The sequence below is a fragment of the Neopelma chrysocephalum genome, unplaced genomic scaffold (assembly GCF_003984885.1).
Source record: "Neopelma chrysocephalum unplaced genomic scaffold, ASM398488v2 Primary Assembly neopelma1_23b, whole genome shotgun sequence".
Lineage (NCBI taxonomy): Eukaryota > Metazoa > Chordata > Aves > Passeriformes > Pipridae > Neopelma > Neopelma chrysocephalum.
In genome coordinates this window covers 13,504,500-13,522,693 of record NW_020897692.1, presented here as the reverse complement: position 1 = coordinate 13,522,693, position 18,194 = coordinate 13,504,500, and the positions used below count along the sequence as shown (strand labels likewise).

Genomic DNA, 18,194 nt, shown 5'->3' with positions numbered 1-18,194 from the left:
TTTGGGGAACAAATTTGAAATGCAACAAATTTGAAAAGTAATTTTTTTGCACAATATAAAAAAAATTCATTTTTCTAGATCTTTCGAATAAGATTAACAATTTTACCTGTTTACCTGAATTTCCCATCAACCCTGGCACCCCAGGAAGACCTCTATTACCCTGTTGAACAGAAGATGAAAAATATTAGAAAGCCAATGTTTTGCTGTTCCATTTTAAAATAAAAAATTAAAATAAGCAAAGCAATAATGTCTAAAAAAAAATCAGCCTGTATTAATTTTTTAACTTCCACTTCTATTTTGGTTTTCTTTCAACTTTTACCTAATTCCTTCTACCTAATTTTTCAAAAGTCACATTTCAGTTCCTTTGTTGTTTACATGTTGACAAATCCCAAATAGATTTGATTGCTGCTCTCAAATCACAGAAGGCAGTATTATTCCATGTAATTTCAGACAAAATTCATGTCTCAATCTAGTTTTCTTTTTCTATTACTTACAACTAAACTCAAACACTACTGTCTGAAACATTCCATTGTCTCATTCATACAACACCTTTTTAAGCTTAATTGGAATTGATGCTGCAGTTTGGTGGTACCTAAATAGAGATAACAACCTCTGTGATTTAATCAACTTAGGGCAGCTATAAATATTATTTTTATAACAAGATCTGTCATTTCAACTGTAGTGAGGTAGCCATGTAAAACGCCTCCTCTAGCAATGACTTCCACAAATTCAAAAGGAAATGGCCTTGTTTAGGTATTATTTCTTGTCTGGAATCATGAAAACCACACCAAGTATCACAAGAATCATGAAAATGTACAGGATTAGAGTTGATTAAAAAATATATTTAATTCCCTCAGCAAAAGCTTGTCTCTTACCACAAGAGGAAGTTAGTACAATCTCACTGAATACTTTAGAACTTGATAAGCACAAATACAGTATTATAAGAAAGTCAATACTCAAGATGTTTTACCTTTGGACCAGCAATACCTTTCACACCTGGAGATCCTGGTAAACCCTGAAAGAAATAGCATTTATATTTATTTGTTTTTAAGGGGATTGGAAATGGTGTTAAAAAACATCTTTCTCATGCCTAAGTATTTCTAATCCTTTCACTTCATATTTTTGAAGTTTTTTTTATCCAATAACAGACCAAGCTTGAATTCTTTCTGTTTATAAAGTAACAGATAAAGAGTATTACTCTGTCTTCAAAAATTTCAAAAGGAGCATGGAAAAGTGAAGAGTTGTGACTTTTGCTGGCTTAGACTGGAAATACATTGGTCCCTGTATGCTGAGGTTGGAGGTACAGTTTAACAGACACTCTTAGTACACATTTCATTCCCTCCCCATTTCTGTGCAACAGTTCATAGCAGGTATGCTTTTAACAAATTTTCTTCCAAGCTGAAGAATTCACTTAGTATTAAAAATTTACTTCCAGTTCTGTTTTAATACAGCTCCTTCACTACATCTTCACAGCAATTACTCCGAGAGCATAGTGTTCTAAACAGATTTCTATATAGCTTTTGACAGTTGGCACAGTTTTCAAACTATGCATGAGGATTACCTTCTAAAAGAGTACATAAAGCACTACTGATTCCCTATAAGTTTACCACAGGGAAAACTCCAGTGCCTGTCCCTCATGTCCCCCCTCCCTTCCCTGAAAGTATGTGTGTGATGCGTTCCAGATGTTCTGAGCCAGCAGAATATCAAAAGATGATTGTTCACCTCAGGTGTGTTAGACTAGCAGGTCAGCTTTTCCTGCTTGGCCTGGGAATGGGTTTGGCCCCAGGCAATACAATGAGACCAGCTCTAATTGTGGGGTCACACCATAATATCCACAGCGTCTCAGATATGAGAAACATGAGAAGAGTTGCGTAGTGGCCACAAATGTTTTGGGAGATGAAGTCCCTCAAAGTGGCACCATAAGGAGGTCTAGGCTTTCATGCAAAAGTTTTGAACACATATAGCAGAATTTCCCATTGCATTACACATACTCTCCCTGGGTCTTTTGCTTAGATTTTCACTTAAATCACTCCAATATCAGCATCAAATTAACCTATACATGGCCTTTCTGTGGTTTAAACTGAACCTCCCTTTACCTTGCAAAGGTAAAATACCTGATACTTACTGGCAGTCCCTGAAGCCCTGTTTCACCTGGAGCTCCAGGTTTTCCTGGTTCACCCTGTAAAACATTTTAAGTTGTAATTTATGCAAATCAAACATAAGGGAAAATTTGATTTCTGGAACACAGAGTTGGAATACTTCATTGAACTTCATTCAATTACCCTAATAACATGCATAAAGCCATGGTCAGCAGCCACTAGGGAGTGAACAAATCTAGGGCACTACCAAAGCTCCAACATATGCCAGCTGTGCCTTACTTTTGCTCCAGGCATTCCAGGGATCCCTTCTCGGCCATCAACTCCTGGTAAGCCCTTGAAAGAAGAAAAAAAGAAAAAAAATTAATGTATTTTTGGAGAGATTTTGCCCAAGCACCAATATTCAAATTAACATCACATGAAGCAAACAAAGAAATTAAATATACATACAGACTCTCCTTTCGGCCCAGGGAGACCATTTATTCCTCTTGTACCTTGAGGGCCCTAATAATAATAATAAAAATTTTTTAAAATTAAACACATTGAAATTACAGATGAAAAGAATGTCAACATTCAGATACATATTACTTTGAGACTACCAGATATACTCTAAGTTTATATGCTATTAACTAATCAATGTTTGCAAGTCAACATGAGTCAAAATTTGTCTGTGCTCACCCTTTCTCCCTTCGGACCCATCTCTCCTAGGGGACCTCTCTGTCCTTGATCGCCCTACAGAAAAAAACTTGTTTTAGAAATAAAACCATAATACACTTCCATGTGATTATTAGCTAAGACTCTCAGAAAATCAACAAGTACAATTCAGGCTCAGTTAAAGCAGACATCTCAAATTCATATTACATTTAAAAATGCAGTTTCTTAAAACTGCTGTTGACAGCTAAATTTTAAAAAAACACAGCTCAAGCCATCCCTTGGGATTTCAGGAGTGTCTAAGCAAAGGATGCTGCACTTGCTTATTTAACCCATAGAGTTACTGGCTATTCCAAGCTTAAATTCCAGCTATGGAAGCAGGGAAGAATTTAGAAACAACAAACAAACAAAAACACCCCGTTCAAAATAAACCCCAAGCCCAAACAAAACACACACACAAAAAAAACCTTCCAACAAAACACCAAAGGGCACAAATTGCCCTTTACAGGTTTTGTTCCAGCTTTATACCTGGAAAATTCAAAGTCACCCTAATAGACAGTTAGACTCAGAAGGAAGAGGTAACCATAACATACTAAGAAGTTAAAATGGGTTCATCTACCTCACAATTCTTTGGGGATATTAATAATAGACTTGATATCACTGTAATATCATTTATTCACCTGTGGGAAATTAATAGAATTGGATTAATCAGAGGCTTTTTTGATTCACAGCCACAAAGTTTCAGGACTTAGTGTCTAGCTGAGGAGTGTTTGGCTAACATACACTCTACTTACAGGTGCACCAGGAAGACCTTGGGGACCAGGATCACCATCAAGCCCACGAGCTCCCTACAAAACAAGCAGATAACACAAGACATTAAAATGAACTGCTGAAACACAAACAACTTAAGCACCCATCTGGTTTGCTGGGAGCTGCAAATTCTCTACAGCTGAGGGGTTTTATAGGTCCAATTAAAAAAAAAAAGAGAAGGTAAATTTTTTCTTAATCTATCTTGTTTTTTATGGAGTTATGCAAGCAAATATTTTTAAATAAAGAAAAATATCAGTCAAAAAATTACATTCAGATCATTCTCTAAAAAATCATATTGGAATCAAGGAGTAGACCTTCACACACTACTTCAGAAAATGTCTGTGTTTTCCCTAATAATACTACATCTTTCACCACATAACAGAATATCATCAAAATGTGAAAAGAAAGCATCAAGTGCAGTGCAGCTATTTTTATCTCATATGTTTCAAGGAAACAATGCAATCACTACTCTGTGAGTAAATTTAAACGGAGAGAAAAAATATTTTAAAGAAGATTTAGAGAAAAGTGGAACTCCTTTGTCAAACAGATGTAGTAAATATTTTGAATAGACAAAGCAGCACAAAAATGTAGGCAAATAACTATGAAGAACTAAAAGACAAAAAAGCAAAGTAAGATAGTAATAGTTTAGCGAATCTGTCCAAGAGGTTAGGAAGGATCACTCATGAAGAGATTCATAATCAGGAGAAATTTGATTTATCTGAGGACAGACAATCACAAGATAAGGTTTCTATGATTTCAGTTCTGGAAATGGGGACAATGGCAGAATTGCTACATTCTATTCCTTCCAGAAATTTTTACCACAGAGATTTAGCAAGATCACAAAACTAGAAAGGTAACAGTCAATTTTGAAATAGCGGTTAGAAATACTTTGATGAACAGGGGAAAAATTACCCAGCAAAGTCATGACATTACAAAAACATTAATTCTCTGGCAGCAATTTAAGACACAGATATGTTAAAGACAGAAAGAATGGAAAAAGAACGAACTCTCAATTAAAAATCTTGACAAAAAATGGGACGATAGAAGCAAAAGGCTTTAAGAAGATGCAAATCAAGGAGGGACTACTTTAGCTTTAAATCAAACATGCTGTAGTTTATAACTGCTGTAACTTGCTATCTTGCTTACTACATACTTGCACACATGCATAAGTACTATAAATCCAAGGGTCAGAGGGGAAGGTGGGAAAAGTACATGCCCTCGTACTAATCAGAACAACCAAGCTGCCTTTCTTCTTAACGAGAAGTACAGTAGCTATGGAAATACAGATGGCAGGAGTGAGAAAATGAAGGAAAAAAAGGAGAAGTTTAAATAAGCTTTAAAAACATTCAGGGGTGTACATTTGTTTAATATAGACCACTTTATGCAAAGAAAGGTTAATACTCACTTTGGTACCTTTAGGTCCCATTATACCAGTTATACCTCTGATACCTAGGATACCCTGAGAAAGAAAAGTATATTCAAGTTATGCTTAAATGTTTTCATCAGAACTGCTCTAGTTTTCAGACAGAAGACTCAAGAGTTCTACATGCTTGCTTTATGCTTATTTTACTATTTCTCTAGTATAAAAGGAGAAATCCAGCTGTTGCTGTTATTAGAATACTTAATTTACAGGTAATGTGATATTTTACTAATTTAAGATTTAAAAAATAATAAAAAGCTATCTGGCTGAATTATAAAACCACAAATAAAAAATATAGATATAAAATAAATATAAAAGATAAATATAAAACCATAATGGCTGAAAAAACCCACTAATTTCTTTTCTTGGTTACCACAGAGTTGAAGCACTCTTGCCATGCAACTTGTGTGACAGGAACACATGAAGGCCAGATTTGCAAAACTGCTAAGTTGTCTTAATGGGGTATAGGACAGATTCAGGAGAAAGGTACCTTCAGACTCTACAGAACTCCAGAGGCAAACAAAACAGGGTAAGGTTTTTGAGACTACAAGTGCTAAGTTTATATGCCCACCATAGCTGAGAGACTGAACTCAGTAGACATCCTGGTGCAGCAGGATGTACCATAACTATCATCACTTCCCTTCAAAATACAATCTCATGGGATATTTGGCTTCAATTTCTTCCTTTTCCTGAGAGACTGAAACTACACGAGACGTCTCCTCCCTGCAGAGACCAAACCCTCAGCCACAATGTGTTTGTTCTGCAACAAGAAGAACCCACTACAACTGTGTTAATGAAACAGCTACAGGCACTTCAGCGCAGCGTAGGCAAACCTACTTCTTGAACCAGACTCTACACTGGCAGCCTTTACTTGCTACTAACAAAGTTACATGGAGTCTTGCACAGAACAGTTAATGCCTTCTCAACCCAAAACATGAGAAAAATCATAACGCATCAATGAAAACAGCAGCCCAACAAGGATTCCATTCATTCAGGTAAAGAACATGAAAGAAAACACGATGGAATATACAACCTCTCCATCTGTGTCTCTAAAGCATCCTCTTTTCCATAGGTTGTCTGTCTGACACCGTTTTCTGCATATTATAAATCCTATGTTTTAATAAAAACCAATTATTTTAAAGCTTGTTTGTAAGGTCAACAACTGGTGATACAGTGAAATGTTGTGAGTAATGCTTTAAAAGAAAAAAAACAAAAGTCAATCTTTAATTGGTTTTTAATTCCACTGTGACACTTCCTGGTGATTGAAGGACTTTACCAAACTGAGTTAAATGAATTGGTCCCTACTAGCCTTTACGACAGCAGAAGCTGGCTCTTATGTAAGTACTTTGTCTGCACCACAGTCCCAGGGATAGTTTTTCAGGATCAAACATAAGAAGGAACGCACACTTTCCTTTACTTAGCCTGTTCTTTCTTTATCTTTCTCTAGTCATAATCCAAAGGTTTATGTTGTTTTACACTTATGTTCATAGAGAATTTTGTAATTTAGGATTTGGATGTCACATGCCTCAAGGTAAGCTGCTGTATAACATCACATGTGGCCATCAATAGCATTAAATAGTTTCACATCTAAGAAAAAATCATAAGACGCAATCAGAAAATAGACCATAGAAATTAAAGGTGGTTATGCCTGTTTCTCTTACTTAGAATGACCCCTTTATTATTTTCACTAGCCCTTTTCAGCTGCGGAAATCATAACAGCTTCTCACAAGGAACAAGCTGAGGAGGCATGTGCCAGAACTAAGCACAGTAAAACAGGACAAGAAAATAAGTCCAAAATCAGAGGTATACTGTGATTGCTACTTCATCCTCAAGTTGGCTACTCATCCTCATCCTCAAGGCTACTTCATTCTCTTAGCTAAGTCTGAATTTTACAGTTGATCGTGTTTCAAATAAACATGAGCTTTGCAAGGATAAAATCAGAGTCATCAAAATTGTGGAAAGAAAGGCCAAGAAAAAAAAAATCCAATTATTTTCACCATCTAAGCACAGCACAAAATTCAGGACATAGAATAGTTTTTAAAATTAGCCTTTCCATAGAACTATATGGAGCTTTGTGCCGAGCGATAATGTAGCTTTTTGGAGAGACTTAAATAATTGTACTTTTATTCGTAGACAATATGGCACAATAAAGTGAAAGATGTATGGAGATTTTATAATGTCTGTTTTCTTACAATAATAAGGAATAAGGATATGACAAATAGGTAACACTATTTAAGAGGAAATACTTTACTGGAGGGCCTTGAGCTCCTACTTCACCGATGGGTCCTTGATCCCCTTCTTCACCCTGGGAAAGCCAAAGGAATACATCTGTAGGCAATCCATACTATGCATATTGCTCTCTTACCATACAAGGTGCATTTGCTCCTTAGAGTTTTCTGTCACCATGTCCTGCTTGAAAGAAATCCAAACAAAGTCACACTACTTCCTCAGACAGATACTTGTTCAGGTTCACATGCCATTCAACTATTAGTCAACAAGGTAATTTCAAAGAAACCTCAATATAAAGAATAATTATATTTTACTCTTAATTTGTCATTCCATATTTTCTTGACATTAATCTCTTTAGGTTTTCTTGTTCTTCTAGATTAAAAGTGCAGTGAAGGTATTTTCATGCATGTGAAAGTACAGAATATGCTAGTAGATCTGCATCACAATACCACATTGCACTTCAGATTTTTTTGAAAATTAAAATGGAAAAATGCCTTATCTGGCAAACCCCCTCTTTGATTAGATAGTAATCTCTTTCACACAATGATAGTGCACAGTAATGGAACAACAGTACCTATTGCCAGTTTAATTTGTAAAAAGGGATAAGACAACTGCTCAACATCCCCCCCCCAAAAAAAAGGCAAGCTGTTTATAATAAATCAGTAATCTTTTTAATAGGTTTAGGAATAGAGTGCAGGGGGTTTTTTAAAAACTTTTCTCTGATGCTTTTTCCTCCAGTATTGAAGCATGGACCAAGGCAGTGCAAATCTTCTGAATTCTTCATACAAATATTTCCCAGGGAAGTTGTGGATGTCCCATCCCTGGAGGTGTTCAAGGGCATGTTGGATGAGGCTCTGAGGAACCTGGTCTAGTGGAAGGTGTCCCTGCCCAAAGCAGGGAGGTTGAAACTAGATGACCTTCAAGGTCCCCTTCCAAACCATTCTATGATTCTATGAAGGTTATATAACAAGGTTAATTCAAATGAAACACCTTGAAAGTTCACTTTTCAGTTTTCAAGCTGAATTGGACTTGGCCTCTCTAGTTACCATCATTCTTTGCTTATGAACTTACACTGTTTCCTTCCCCTCTCAAATATATTTTTCTCTCTTATTCTTCACAGAACTACTCCTCTGTGCCACAGAACTATTAACTTGGTAAGTCCACAGAATTTTTGTGCATTTAAATGTTTGAAAGTTTTTCAATTAACAAATTTAACTTCAGTTATTGCCATGATTTCCATAATAATTAAATTAAATTATCAAAGTAAAAATCAAGATGAGTATGACTTCTGCATCATAATAAATACAGAGTACAAGTGAATAAAGAATAGAGATGTGCCTTCAGTTACTCTGGAGCATTATGATGTGTAGGATCACTTCATGCATTCTATTAAAAAAATTAATAGTTCTAACAAAGTGTAATATTTTTTTTGAAGAAGAGGCTGAACTACCATTAACTTGCTAAAAACAACAGCAGGTTTTCATCTTTTTATTTTTACCTTGTAACCTTGTTTTCCTGGTTCACCAGACTCTCCTTTTGAACCTTTTTGTCCCTAAAATAAATGTAAAAAACCCCAAATAAATAAATAAATAAATGTTATTCAAAATTAAAATACAGGTTTATAAAACAGATGCAGACTGCTGAGAACTATCCTGCTGTTCCCTCTCAGACCCCATTCACCAGCTTCCTCACCTATCTAGGAAACAGCACATATTAAGTACCCTGCTCAAAAATATCTGCTGCTGGATCTAACAAGGCTGCATTTCTAGGCAAGTTAGTACTTCTTATGTCACCCCATAGAAATTTCCTCAGGCCAACAGTATTCCTAAAAGCCAGTAAAGAATGCATTAAAAAAAAAAATCTTAAAATGAGACTCAAAACTTGTTCATTTCAATTTAGTATGTTATAGGTCTACCAGGAAGAGAGAAAGAAGGAAAAAATACTAAGGATTTGGGGGAATATTTAGAGTTTCTGGAGTCAGACTACAAATGGTCCAGAAAGTGAATGAAGCAATCCTCCCCACACTCTAATCCTTTTAAGACCACACATAAATTTTACCCTGAAGATTAAAGCAGCAGCAAGAGATTTCAACAGAAGAGGTTATTTTAGCAGTCAAGAGTTGAATAACCCTAAGCAACTACATTGATGTAACCTTTTTTGAAATTACCAGTGAAGTGCCCTTCTGTCAAGCCAGTAGTTACCCCCCCTCGTCCATTGAGACAGCGTCTCTATAAGGAATGCTTGAACAAACAAGTTCTCTTACCTTCATTCCCATTAAGCCAGCGTGCCCTGGGCGGCCAGGTGGACAAGCATTGGGACACTGGAAACACAATCACATAGTTACTACCACGTAGGTTAAATAATGCTGTCTGAAATTACTTATAAAAACACATGGAAAACAATCTTACCAACAGGTCACCATCTCGCAGGCCAATTGTTCCCTAAATTAAATTATATTAATCAAAGTCAGTAAAAGAGAAATAACCGGTCCTGACTCATTAGGCAATACAGGCATTAGACATAAGAGAAAATACTACTATCTAAAGACAGAATTAGAAGTATAATCAACCAAAGGATCTCTGACACAAAAAGCATCTAAACTGTAGGATTTTATTGCAGGATAGCAGGTACCTGCAAAATCCTGTCCTCTAACTTTTATCAACTTTTACAAAAAAAACCAACAAACAAACAAACAAAAACCCCTGAAATATTTCTTTTGCTTTTTAAGCTACCTCAATCATATTTTCCATTAAATATAGATCAAATAGAACCAAGCCCCATAAATTTCCAACAGAATCCAAGACAATTTCTATAATAGCAGTACCTTACTACCATTCAGCAAAAGATTCAGACCTTTTCAGAGAAAATAATCTTCCCACAACATAAGTACTGTTAGATGACAGTTGCAATAAACCAGACATCAGTGTACAATGAGACGGACTCAGTGAAGGGAAGGCCATTCCTCATATTAAATCAAATACTTGATGGAAGCTAACGGGAGGCTTATGAGGCACAACAGAGAGAAATATGATTTCACAGTAGCAACTGTGTTCTCTAAAGCCCAGTGGGAGGGAGCACACCATTTCAGAGAGAAGCATAGGGAATTTTAAGGAATGAGCTGCTCTCAATTTATAACAGAATGATTTCAAAAAAAACGAGAGTATTTGGGTTCATAATGTCTTTAGCTGAAGTGGGACTATGGCACTTCAGAAACACAAAAAGGACAAAACATCAAGGAATACAAGCAGCCATACTGAGAATTTGTTTCTGCTTGTTTCCTAATTACTGTTCTACACTTGTGTTTTTTTACAATGCATCTGTCAATTCTCTGGCGACTTCCATGAAAACAAGAAACATGACATAGGTAAAGCATATGAACTTAGGGTCTGTCCCTGAAGAGTGGAGAGGAGGAGGTTCCCAGCAGAGGAACAGTACAGCTTTTAAAAAGACATTAGTACACCATGTTTCCCAGCAATTTGCCTTTCACAGCACCCAGAATCCAGTGTGTCTCCCAAACTGTTTTATCTCTCTAGGCGGGTAAATTGCCACAACAAAAAGGCATATCACACATCCCTCCTCCCTAGAGGTTCAAAAAAGATAACTATTCTCCTTGAGCAGCAAAGCATTGCTCCAAAGCATTCTTCTGTTCCTTGTTAAGTAGCAAGACTGATTGCAAGAAAGGCATAAAAACTCAATCCACCTAGAAGCATATATTTGTCTCATGAGACAAACATTAAATTTTTCTTCTCCTAACATAGAAAAGTCTACCTCTGCTGAAGTAATACCAGTGAGACCTGACAAAGACTATATTTACAGCAATATTATTATTCACAGGGAAGTTTAAAACCTGTGTATTTAAAGTCTGTAAAATGGGAAGGCATCATGACAGAAGTTACAGCTTGCATTTCAAACTACCTTTTTATAACAACAGAGATTAGAAACTTACTTTCTAAACGTAAGATCAAAAGCCTGCTGAAATCCTAAACTCAGTATTCAGCTGTAGGACTTGAGGAGAAGTTTTGTTCAAGTAGCAACAACACAAAATTCAGATGTTAGCCCATATTAAACATAATCACTTACCGGAGGACCTGGCGGTCCTGGTGGCCCTGGTGGCCCTCTTTTTCCTGGATCTCCCTTAAAAAGGGTAAAACATTTTTATATATTTATAGTAATAATGACAACCAGTCATATTCAGACCATACAACAACAGTGAAAAATTAAGTGGCTATGGAAGGATAGACTAGGTAGCCAATTAAAACATCAACCTACAACATGACTCCCATGGTAGAATGGGAAAATGGTTTTCTGAGTAGAATGGCAGTCGTGTTGTGAAATAGGAGCCACAAAAAATTTTCAGCTGCTTTAGAATGCTAAAACACCTGACCACAGGATCATCTATGCACTCTTCTGTCTTATAACTGCTGCTTCAGTTCTGAAGGAAAAGAATCCTAGTAATTGGCAGAAGTGCCCAAAGCAGAGAGAGGGGAAAATCCCCTTTTTCAGAGTCTAAGATGAATTTAACAAGTTTGAATCTTCTGCTGTTTGTGAAGTTTTGATGTCTAGTGCTCGCATAAGTAAAGAAAATGTAGAACCTCTGCAAATCATTTTTTCTGAATGCTTTGAATTAAAATAGATATAATATTTGGGTCATGACCAACTTTTAACTTATGTCATTTTAATAATGTTTTTTACATCTTATTAAATAATAAGTGCAATTAAAAAGACAAATATAGAAGAATTATTCACTAATTCACACAATGCATGAGCTATAGAGCCATTCTTTTCCATACAATGTATAATTATACTGTGCGACTCATTATTACAGTGTGTTATGGAGGTGTAGCATATAAATGGATTCAGAGACCAACTACTCTAACAGAGGATAGGCTCACATGCAGCTTTGGAAAAAGCCTCTGAACCGCCAAGTGCCAGAATGTGCAACGATATGACAGAAAAATGCCATTCTACAAATAGCCTGTACTCTTCCATAAGTATCCGTTCTTGCCCTTGCTACAGACAACACAGACAGCTAAGATGGATCATCTTCTGAAACAGACTGGCAGTTTTTAATATTCTTTTTAAAATTCATTTATATGATTGAGCACAACACGTATTAAAAAGTAGGCTTTATTAAACAAAATTTTTATGCTGCTTCAGATTTCAAGTAAGAAAATAACAACTGGTTTCAACTTGCACTTTGACGGTAAAGTATGGAGTCAAAATGGGACAGTGTGATGAAACTGAGTGCACAGCTTAGCAGTAAGGTCAGTAGATGGAGTTACACATAAATGAGACTAAGAAGAAATGCTGAATTACCATGCTCACTGATATGCAAATGAAAATCAGAAATTGTATGTGATCATGTACCATAATGTGTATGTGATCATGTACCATAATGTATATGTGAAATGATAGGAGTAAAGTTAAAGGTCTACATGTAATGTTAAGTTTTACATTTCCTGTATTTCTGGCAGGTTTGCTTTTTGATTTTAGCTTTCCTTGAATAAGAGGCGGAGTAGAGTATAGGACACTCCATGAATTATTTCATCCTAATCTAACAGGTGGCCCTGACTTTGGTCTATTCATTGTTCCTTATTTCTGACGATCTCCAAACACAATCTTTCTTCTACCAGTCAGTAGGTCAGTGGCCCTGGCCTGATCATGAAAAAAAAATACGTTTGAAAGTGCTGTTAATAGCCCACAGAGTGTTTACATGGCCCAGTAATTATTCCTTTTTTCTTTAAATAACTTCTAGCAGTTGAATAAATCTATATTTTCAGCAAACATAGGAGTACTTACAGGTGGACCAGCACGACCTACTTCCCCAGGAAGTCCCGCTGCACCCGCTGGACCCTAAAACAGCCAAAGTAAATCGTATTTTTAAATCATACAATACCTATGTAACAAGCATCCAAGGAGTGAGAACGTGTAATTCTCTCAACAAACTATGCCTTCACACCCCAGTATTCTTGCCCCATATATGACAGACCAGTGCAACCTTAGTGGTAGCTGAAGAAAACATATGTAACAAACACAGAACACCTAGATTTAAAAAAGTCTCTATTTTCACTGAATTACTTTTTATTACAGTATAATAGCTTTATTGAATATTAAGTAGTTGAACAGAATATTTATTAATTGAAAGAATGAACTTACAGGTGGTCCAAGAAGCCCCTTGCCCTGTGAAATATGAAAAAAGGTCAGAAATGTGGAGAGGATTCCAAACCCATTCAAGCTTTTGACAAGAACAGAATATTTGGGATTGAAAGATATAAAACCTCCCTGTTGCTTGATTCTGCAAAATCATTTTCAAAACTTATTCAACTAATGCTAAATACAATTTTTTTAATTAAGTAACCAATATCAGGTGAAAAATTAAATTACTGATTAAGTTGCCTTACAGTAGCATTTAATTACACATATATTCCCACAAGGGAATGAAGACATTAAAGCCTTTGGGTTTAGCTAATTATCAAGTACAATGATGAACATATCTATGCTACAATCATTTCCTTCTAACAATGTATTTAAATTGATAATAACAGAGAACTTTTTTGCCCCAGTGCTTCCCTGAGATCTAAATCCATTAAACTAGTGCTTTTTGGAAATCAGAAAAAACACCAAACTGCTCCTGTTTACATTTTCCATCAGTATTGATCTGAATCACCTTAGTGAGTAGTGTCCAAAATACTTCTGCCTATTTGGACAATACACTCCCTCTAAGAAAACTGATCCCTGAGTCTTGCATTATTAAAGCCAATGTAAAATTTTATGGAGAACAGTGTCAACGATACATGTGAAACACTAACATAAAAAATCCTAACCACACTTAAATCTTGAGGAGATTTGATGTAATAAAGCACCTGGGCTAAATGCAACTTTAAAAACCACTGAATATCAAGCCAGGATTGTATTTGTAAAGCCGCCTTTACAAAACTTGGTACAATGCAGGGAAAATTTCAAGCATTTAACAGGGTCATTCCATTTTAACCATTTAATACACAGCAGAAAGTAAGTTTGCATAACCTACATAATCCCTTTGCTATTACTTCACACTTCCTTGCTGCAATTCATTATAGTATACACATCTATATTTGACTATACAAATCAGACTTTCACTGCATCACATATCCAATATTATAATATCACCTGCCTCTGAAAGAAGGAGGTTCTCACTGGAGTACCCTGTCCCAACATGCCCCTAAACAGTGGCAGAGAAGGTCAACAATACCAAAAGAAGCAGCGAGAGCTATTGTGTCCAGCCCACATAGTGGCCCAGGAGAAGCCTGTCCTCTCCTCTGCCCACTCCACTGCATCTCTTCAGCTTACTAATTCGGACTTCAAGAAGCAGGGGCTCTCCCTCAGCAACCCATGCCTCCCCTTCACACAGCTACTCCACCCTTCTGGCCATGAAGTAGACCCAGTTGCAAAGTTGAGAGCTGCAGTGCAATCAGTCAGTAAGGGCATACACAAAGCAGTTAATGATCCCAACCATTGCTGCCATGGGCAGCAAGCTGCCCATGTTCCTGCCTTTGTCTGTGTCCTAAAGCGAAAGCCTCTCCACAGAACCTGGGACTGCAGCCTTACATCCCCAGATCCTTGCTGCCTACTTTGGAGGTGCTCATCTGACCCACGGAGCACATGGAGTGCAGGGACATGGGTGGTAATCCAAAGTCTGCTATCACCTGGTTCAGAGACACTTACCCTGCAGGTCTGCTAAGTACCAATGCCATCCACCACAAAGAGTCAAATACCAGTATTTGTATGTGTACCCTGTGCTGGATACTGTGTTTTAGTAGACCTTAAAATATTTTCAACTTCTCTGTCACTAAATACACACAATCCTACCCATATGCCAGATGCGTAAACCACTAGAAATATATCAGCTCATAGTAAAGTTTGAGGAAACTTAACAGAGAGAATGGACTGAAGAGTGTAATACATGCACTGAATGTAGCAGGTCCATTTACCAGGATCAGATCAGAGATATCAGCATATTTAAATTTCTTCTGAAAAAAAATTGCTTGAATTAATCAGAAGTATTCTACAAATTTTGTAAACCTGTCATTTAAAACATTATCTGCCCAACAGATGAGACAAAGAATAAATTAAAACTAAATGATCAAGGTTGTGGTTCGATCCCTATATGGGACATTCACTTAAGAGTTGGACTCAATGATCCTTGTGGGTCCCTTCCAACCCAGAATATTCTGTGAAATATTTAACACAGTTATCTGAGAAATGAAGCAGGAAAAAAACCAGAGGAAAGGGAAAGTAAAAGATGGTAACTGAAGATTGCCAGGATACATTCTGGGGAAGAAAAAGTGACAAAAGCAGAAAAGCAAATGCTGTGTATAAAACATTACATCCTTAATATTCTTTCTAGAAGTTAACCTGAAGTCCTAACTTGGCTGATAAATTCCAGTGGATGAGCTTGAAAAACACTGATAATAATTTAAAACTAATTAATGTTGTAGCCAAGGCTTCTGGTTTTCTTTTTGCACTGAGCATTTTAACAACTTAAGCAAGGAGATTTTGTGAGAAATGAACTCTTTGGATAACCATCCAGGGACTACTCCATTTGCAAAAGGTCACTGACTGAATTCAAAGCAGTGCATAATTACACCTAAACACTCAGCTAATCACACAGTTAATACACAGATTCATAAGTGTGCTCAATATGTTTCTAGTAAACGAGGTCTCACGGATCAAACAAAAGACCTGCAAAGGTTAAACAACCCCATTGCTTCACGTTTGTAGTAAAAGTTTCTCCAAAGTCTCTGTATCTGAAAATTAGAACGATCACACTCCAGCACTACCACTTCTACCTTTTTGGGGGTTTGGGGTTTTTTGTTTTGGTTTGGTTTTGTTGTTGTTGTTGTTGTTATTAGGTTTAATCTCACTGAAGGTGAGATGACAAGTGCTGGCCATTTTGAGAATCTTCCGTAACTGTGTGATTTCTTCAGTAGCTTACAGCCATTCATCAAAGGGAAAATTGCATTTATATAAGCTTTCCTGAGAGATTTATTTTGAGCATTAATCTTTCCACATGGATTCAGCATGCACAGGTTAACAACCATGGAGCTACAAAATCAAACACTAGGCTTCTTCCTAACATGTGAGGTCCAAGGATTAATCCTAACTTTAGTAAGTACAAGGGTAATAAATAATACTTATTAATATTTATTAACGGTACTTAGTCACAAGGTGACTAAGTATATCCAACTTCTTTTTTCTTTAAATAAATAAGAATTCTCATTTCCTCACTATAAATATTCCTGTACATTCACCTTAAAATACAAGCTTCAGCTGCTTATTAAGCAGAAGTAGGACAACTCCAAAAGCAATCCCTACTGAGGTTCATTGAAGCATTATCGCCTTAAGGTTGAGAGTCTCAGGGCAAACAAAAATCACTCAGCTTTGAACAATGGTCCAAAACCTTAGCATATTTATTGCTTTTACAGTCTCAAAATATCATGTGACAAAAGAACTGCTGCTCTGAACAGAATCCGCATTCAATCTTGACAAGTTGGTCCAGTTTTCTGCTTTCGCAAAGTAGCATCTCTTCGTCAAAATTGAAATTAACCCTCTTCATACATATTTTATATACACACTTTTTCTGGAGGCTCTTAAATTATTTGTTCTCATGTTAGTCTGTTAATGGGGAGCTAAAGTCAGTTTTTATTTCAGTTGACAGGCTAAAATACTACAGTATTTTAACCAAGTATTTCTGGAATTGAGTTTTATTTTCCTATTTTTTCCAGTCATATAATCATAGAATGGCTTGGTTTGGAAGGGACCTTAAAGACCATCTAGTTACAATGCCATGGGCAGGGACACCTTTCACTAGACGAGGCTGCTCAGTGCCCCATCCAACTTGGCCTTGAACACTTCCAGGGATGGGGCATCCACAACTTGTCTGGGCAACCAGTTCCAGTGCCTCACCACTCTCACAGTAAATAATTTCTTCTGATATCTAATCCTAATCTACTCTCTTTCAGTTTAAAGCCATTTCCCCTTTGTCCTATCACTACATGCCCTTGTAAAAAGTCCCTCTCCATCTTTCTTGAAGGCTCTCTTTAGGTACTGGAAGGCTGCAATTAGGTCAATCCAAAGCCTTCTCTTTTCCAGGCTAAACAATCCCAATGTGCTCCATCTCTCTATTCATTTTTTCCCATAACATACCTGACAGAGTTAAACTACCTCTTCATTGTAGCTTCACATTTTATAATGCATTGCATACAACCCAGAAATTATTTCCGCTAATATGTGACAGCAAAAAAATTAGAATAAACAAACTAAAAACCTCAAGCCCCTAACAGAAAAATGTAAAGGTTTCAGTCTACCTAGAAGCTACCTCAGTTCTGCTGTTTTCTGTGACTAAATTTTGCTCATATATTGAGTCTATATATTGACAAGACATTATAAAAGTATTACCTACATTCCAGATTTTCAGGTAAGAAACACCATCCATGAAAATTAAAGTAAAATGCCCACAAAGTGATTAATCCTAAATTTTAACATGTCTATAATGTAACAACTACAAGAATAACTTTATCATTTTCTCTCTGGCCAAGTATCAAAATGATTGTTTATCATAAATTTAATGAGAGTTAACAGGACAGGGTCAAAAATTCAAACATACAAGGAGTGGTATACTGGAATACAATGCCTCTTCTATTTAATTTAAATCATTTTTCCAATATGAATCTAATTTTTAATTACATTATGTGCAGCCCTATTACAATTTAATCTAGCCGTCTTGTTCCATTATTCATATTCCTTGAGGTTTTTTCCTAATCTAAATTTCTACATGCCATTCATCACTCACTTCTTCAACCTGTAAAATTCCTAAAGTTCACAATTATTTTCAGCCCCTAAAAGTAGATGTTAAACCCATCTGCACGCCAACTGGAACAGTACCCTTTGTGTGTCCTTTCTCATATTTTGTCTTGTTTTCAGAACAGCCAAGGGCATCTATTACAGCA

The 18,194-nt window shown here is 36.4% G+C and overlaps 1 protein-coding gene across 1 annotated transcript in view; it reads right to left on the bottom strand.

The window, feature by feature from the left end:
• Window positions 1-18,194, bottom strand: part of COL9A1 (collagen type IX alpha 1 chain) — a 70,368-nt gene that overhangs the window by 27,839 nt on the left and 24,335 nt on the right. The window contains exons 13-27 of the mRNA XM_027697929.1: window positions 13,363-13,386; window positions 13,006-13,059; window positions 11,287-11,340; window positions 9,615-9,647; window positions 9,470-9,526; window positions 8,705-8,758; window positions 7,229-7,282; window positions 4,963-5,016; window positions 3,542-3,595; window positions 2,775-2,828; window positions 2,547-2,600; window positions 2,379-2,432; window positions 2,126-2,179; window positions 971-1,015; window positions 107-160 (exon numbers count right to left, since the gene is read on the bottom strand). Coding sequence (XP_027553730.1) covers window positions 107-160; window positions 971-1,015; window positions 2,126-2,179; window positions 2,379-2,432; window positions 2,547-2,600; window positions 2,775-2,828; window positions 3,542-3,595; window positions 4,963-5,016; window positions 7,229-7,282; window positions 8,705-8,758; window positions 9,470-9,526; window positions 9,615-9,647; window positions 11,287-11,340; window positions 13,006-13,059; window positions 13,363-13,386 — 753 coding nt within the window. The remainder of the gene's footprint in view (window positions 1-106; window positions 161-970; window positions 1,016-2,125; window positions 2,180-2,378; window positions 2,433-2,546; window positions 2,601-2,774; window positions 2,829-3,541; window positions 3,596-4,962; window positions 5,017-7,228; window positions 7,283-8,704; window positions 8,759-9,469; window positions 9,527-9,614; window positions 9,648-11,286; window positions 11,341-13,005; window positions 13,060-13,362; window positions 13,387-18,194) is intronic.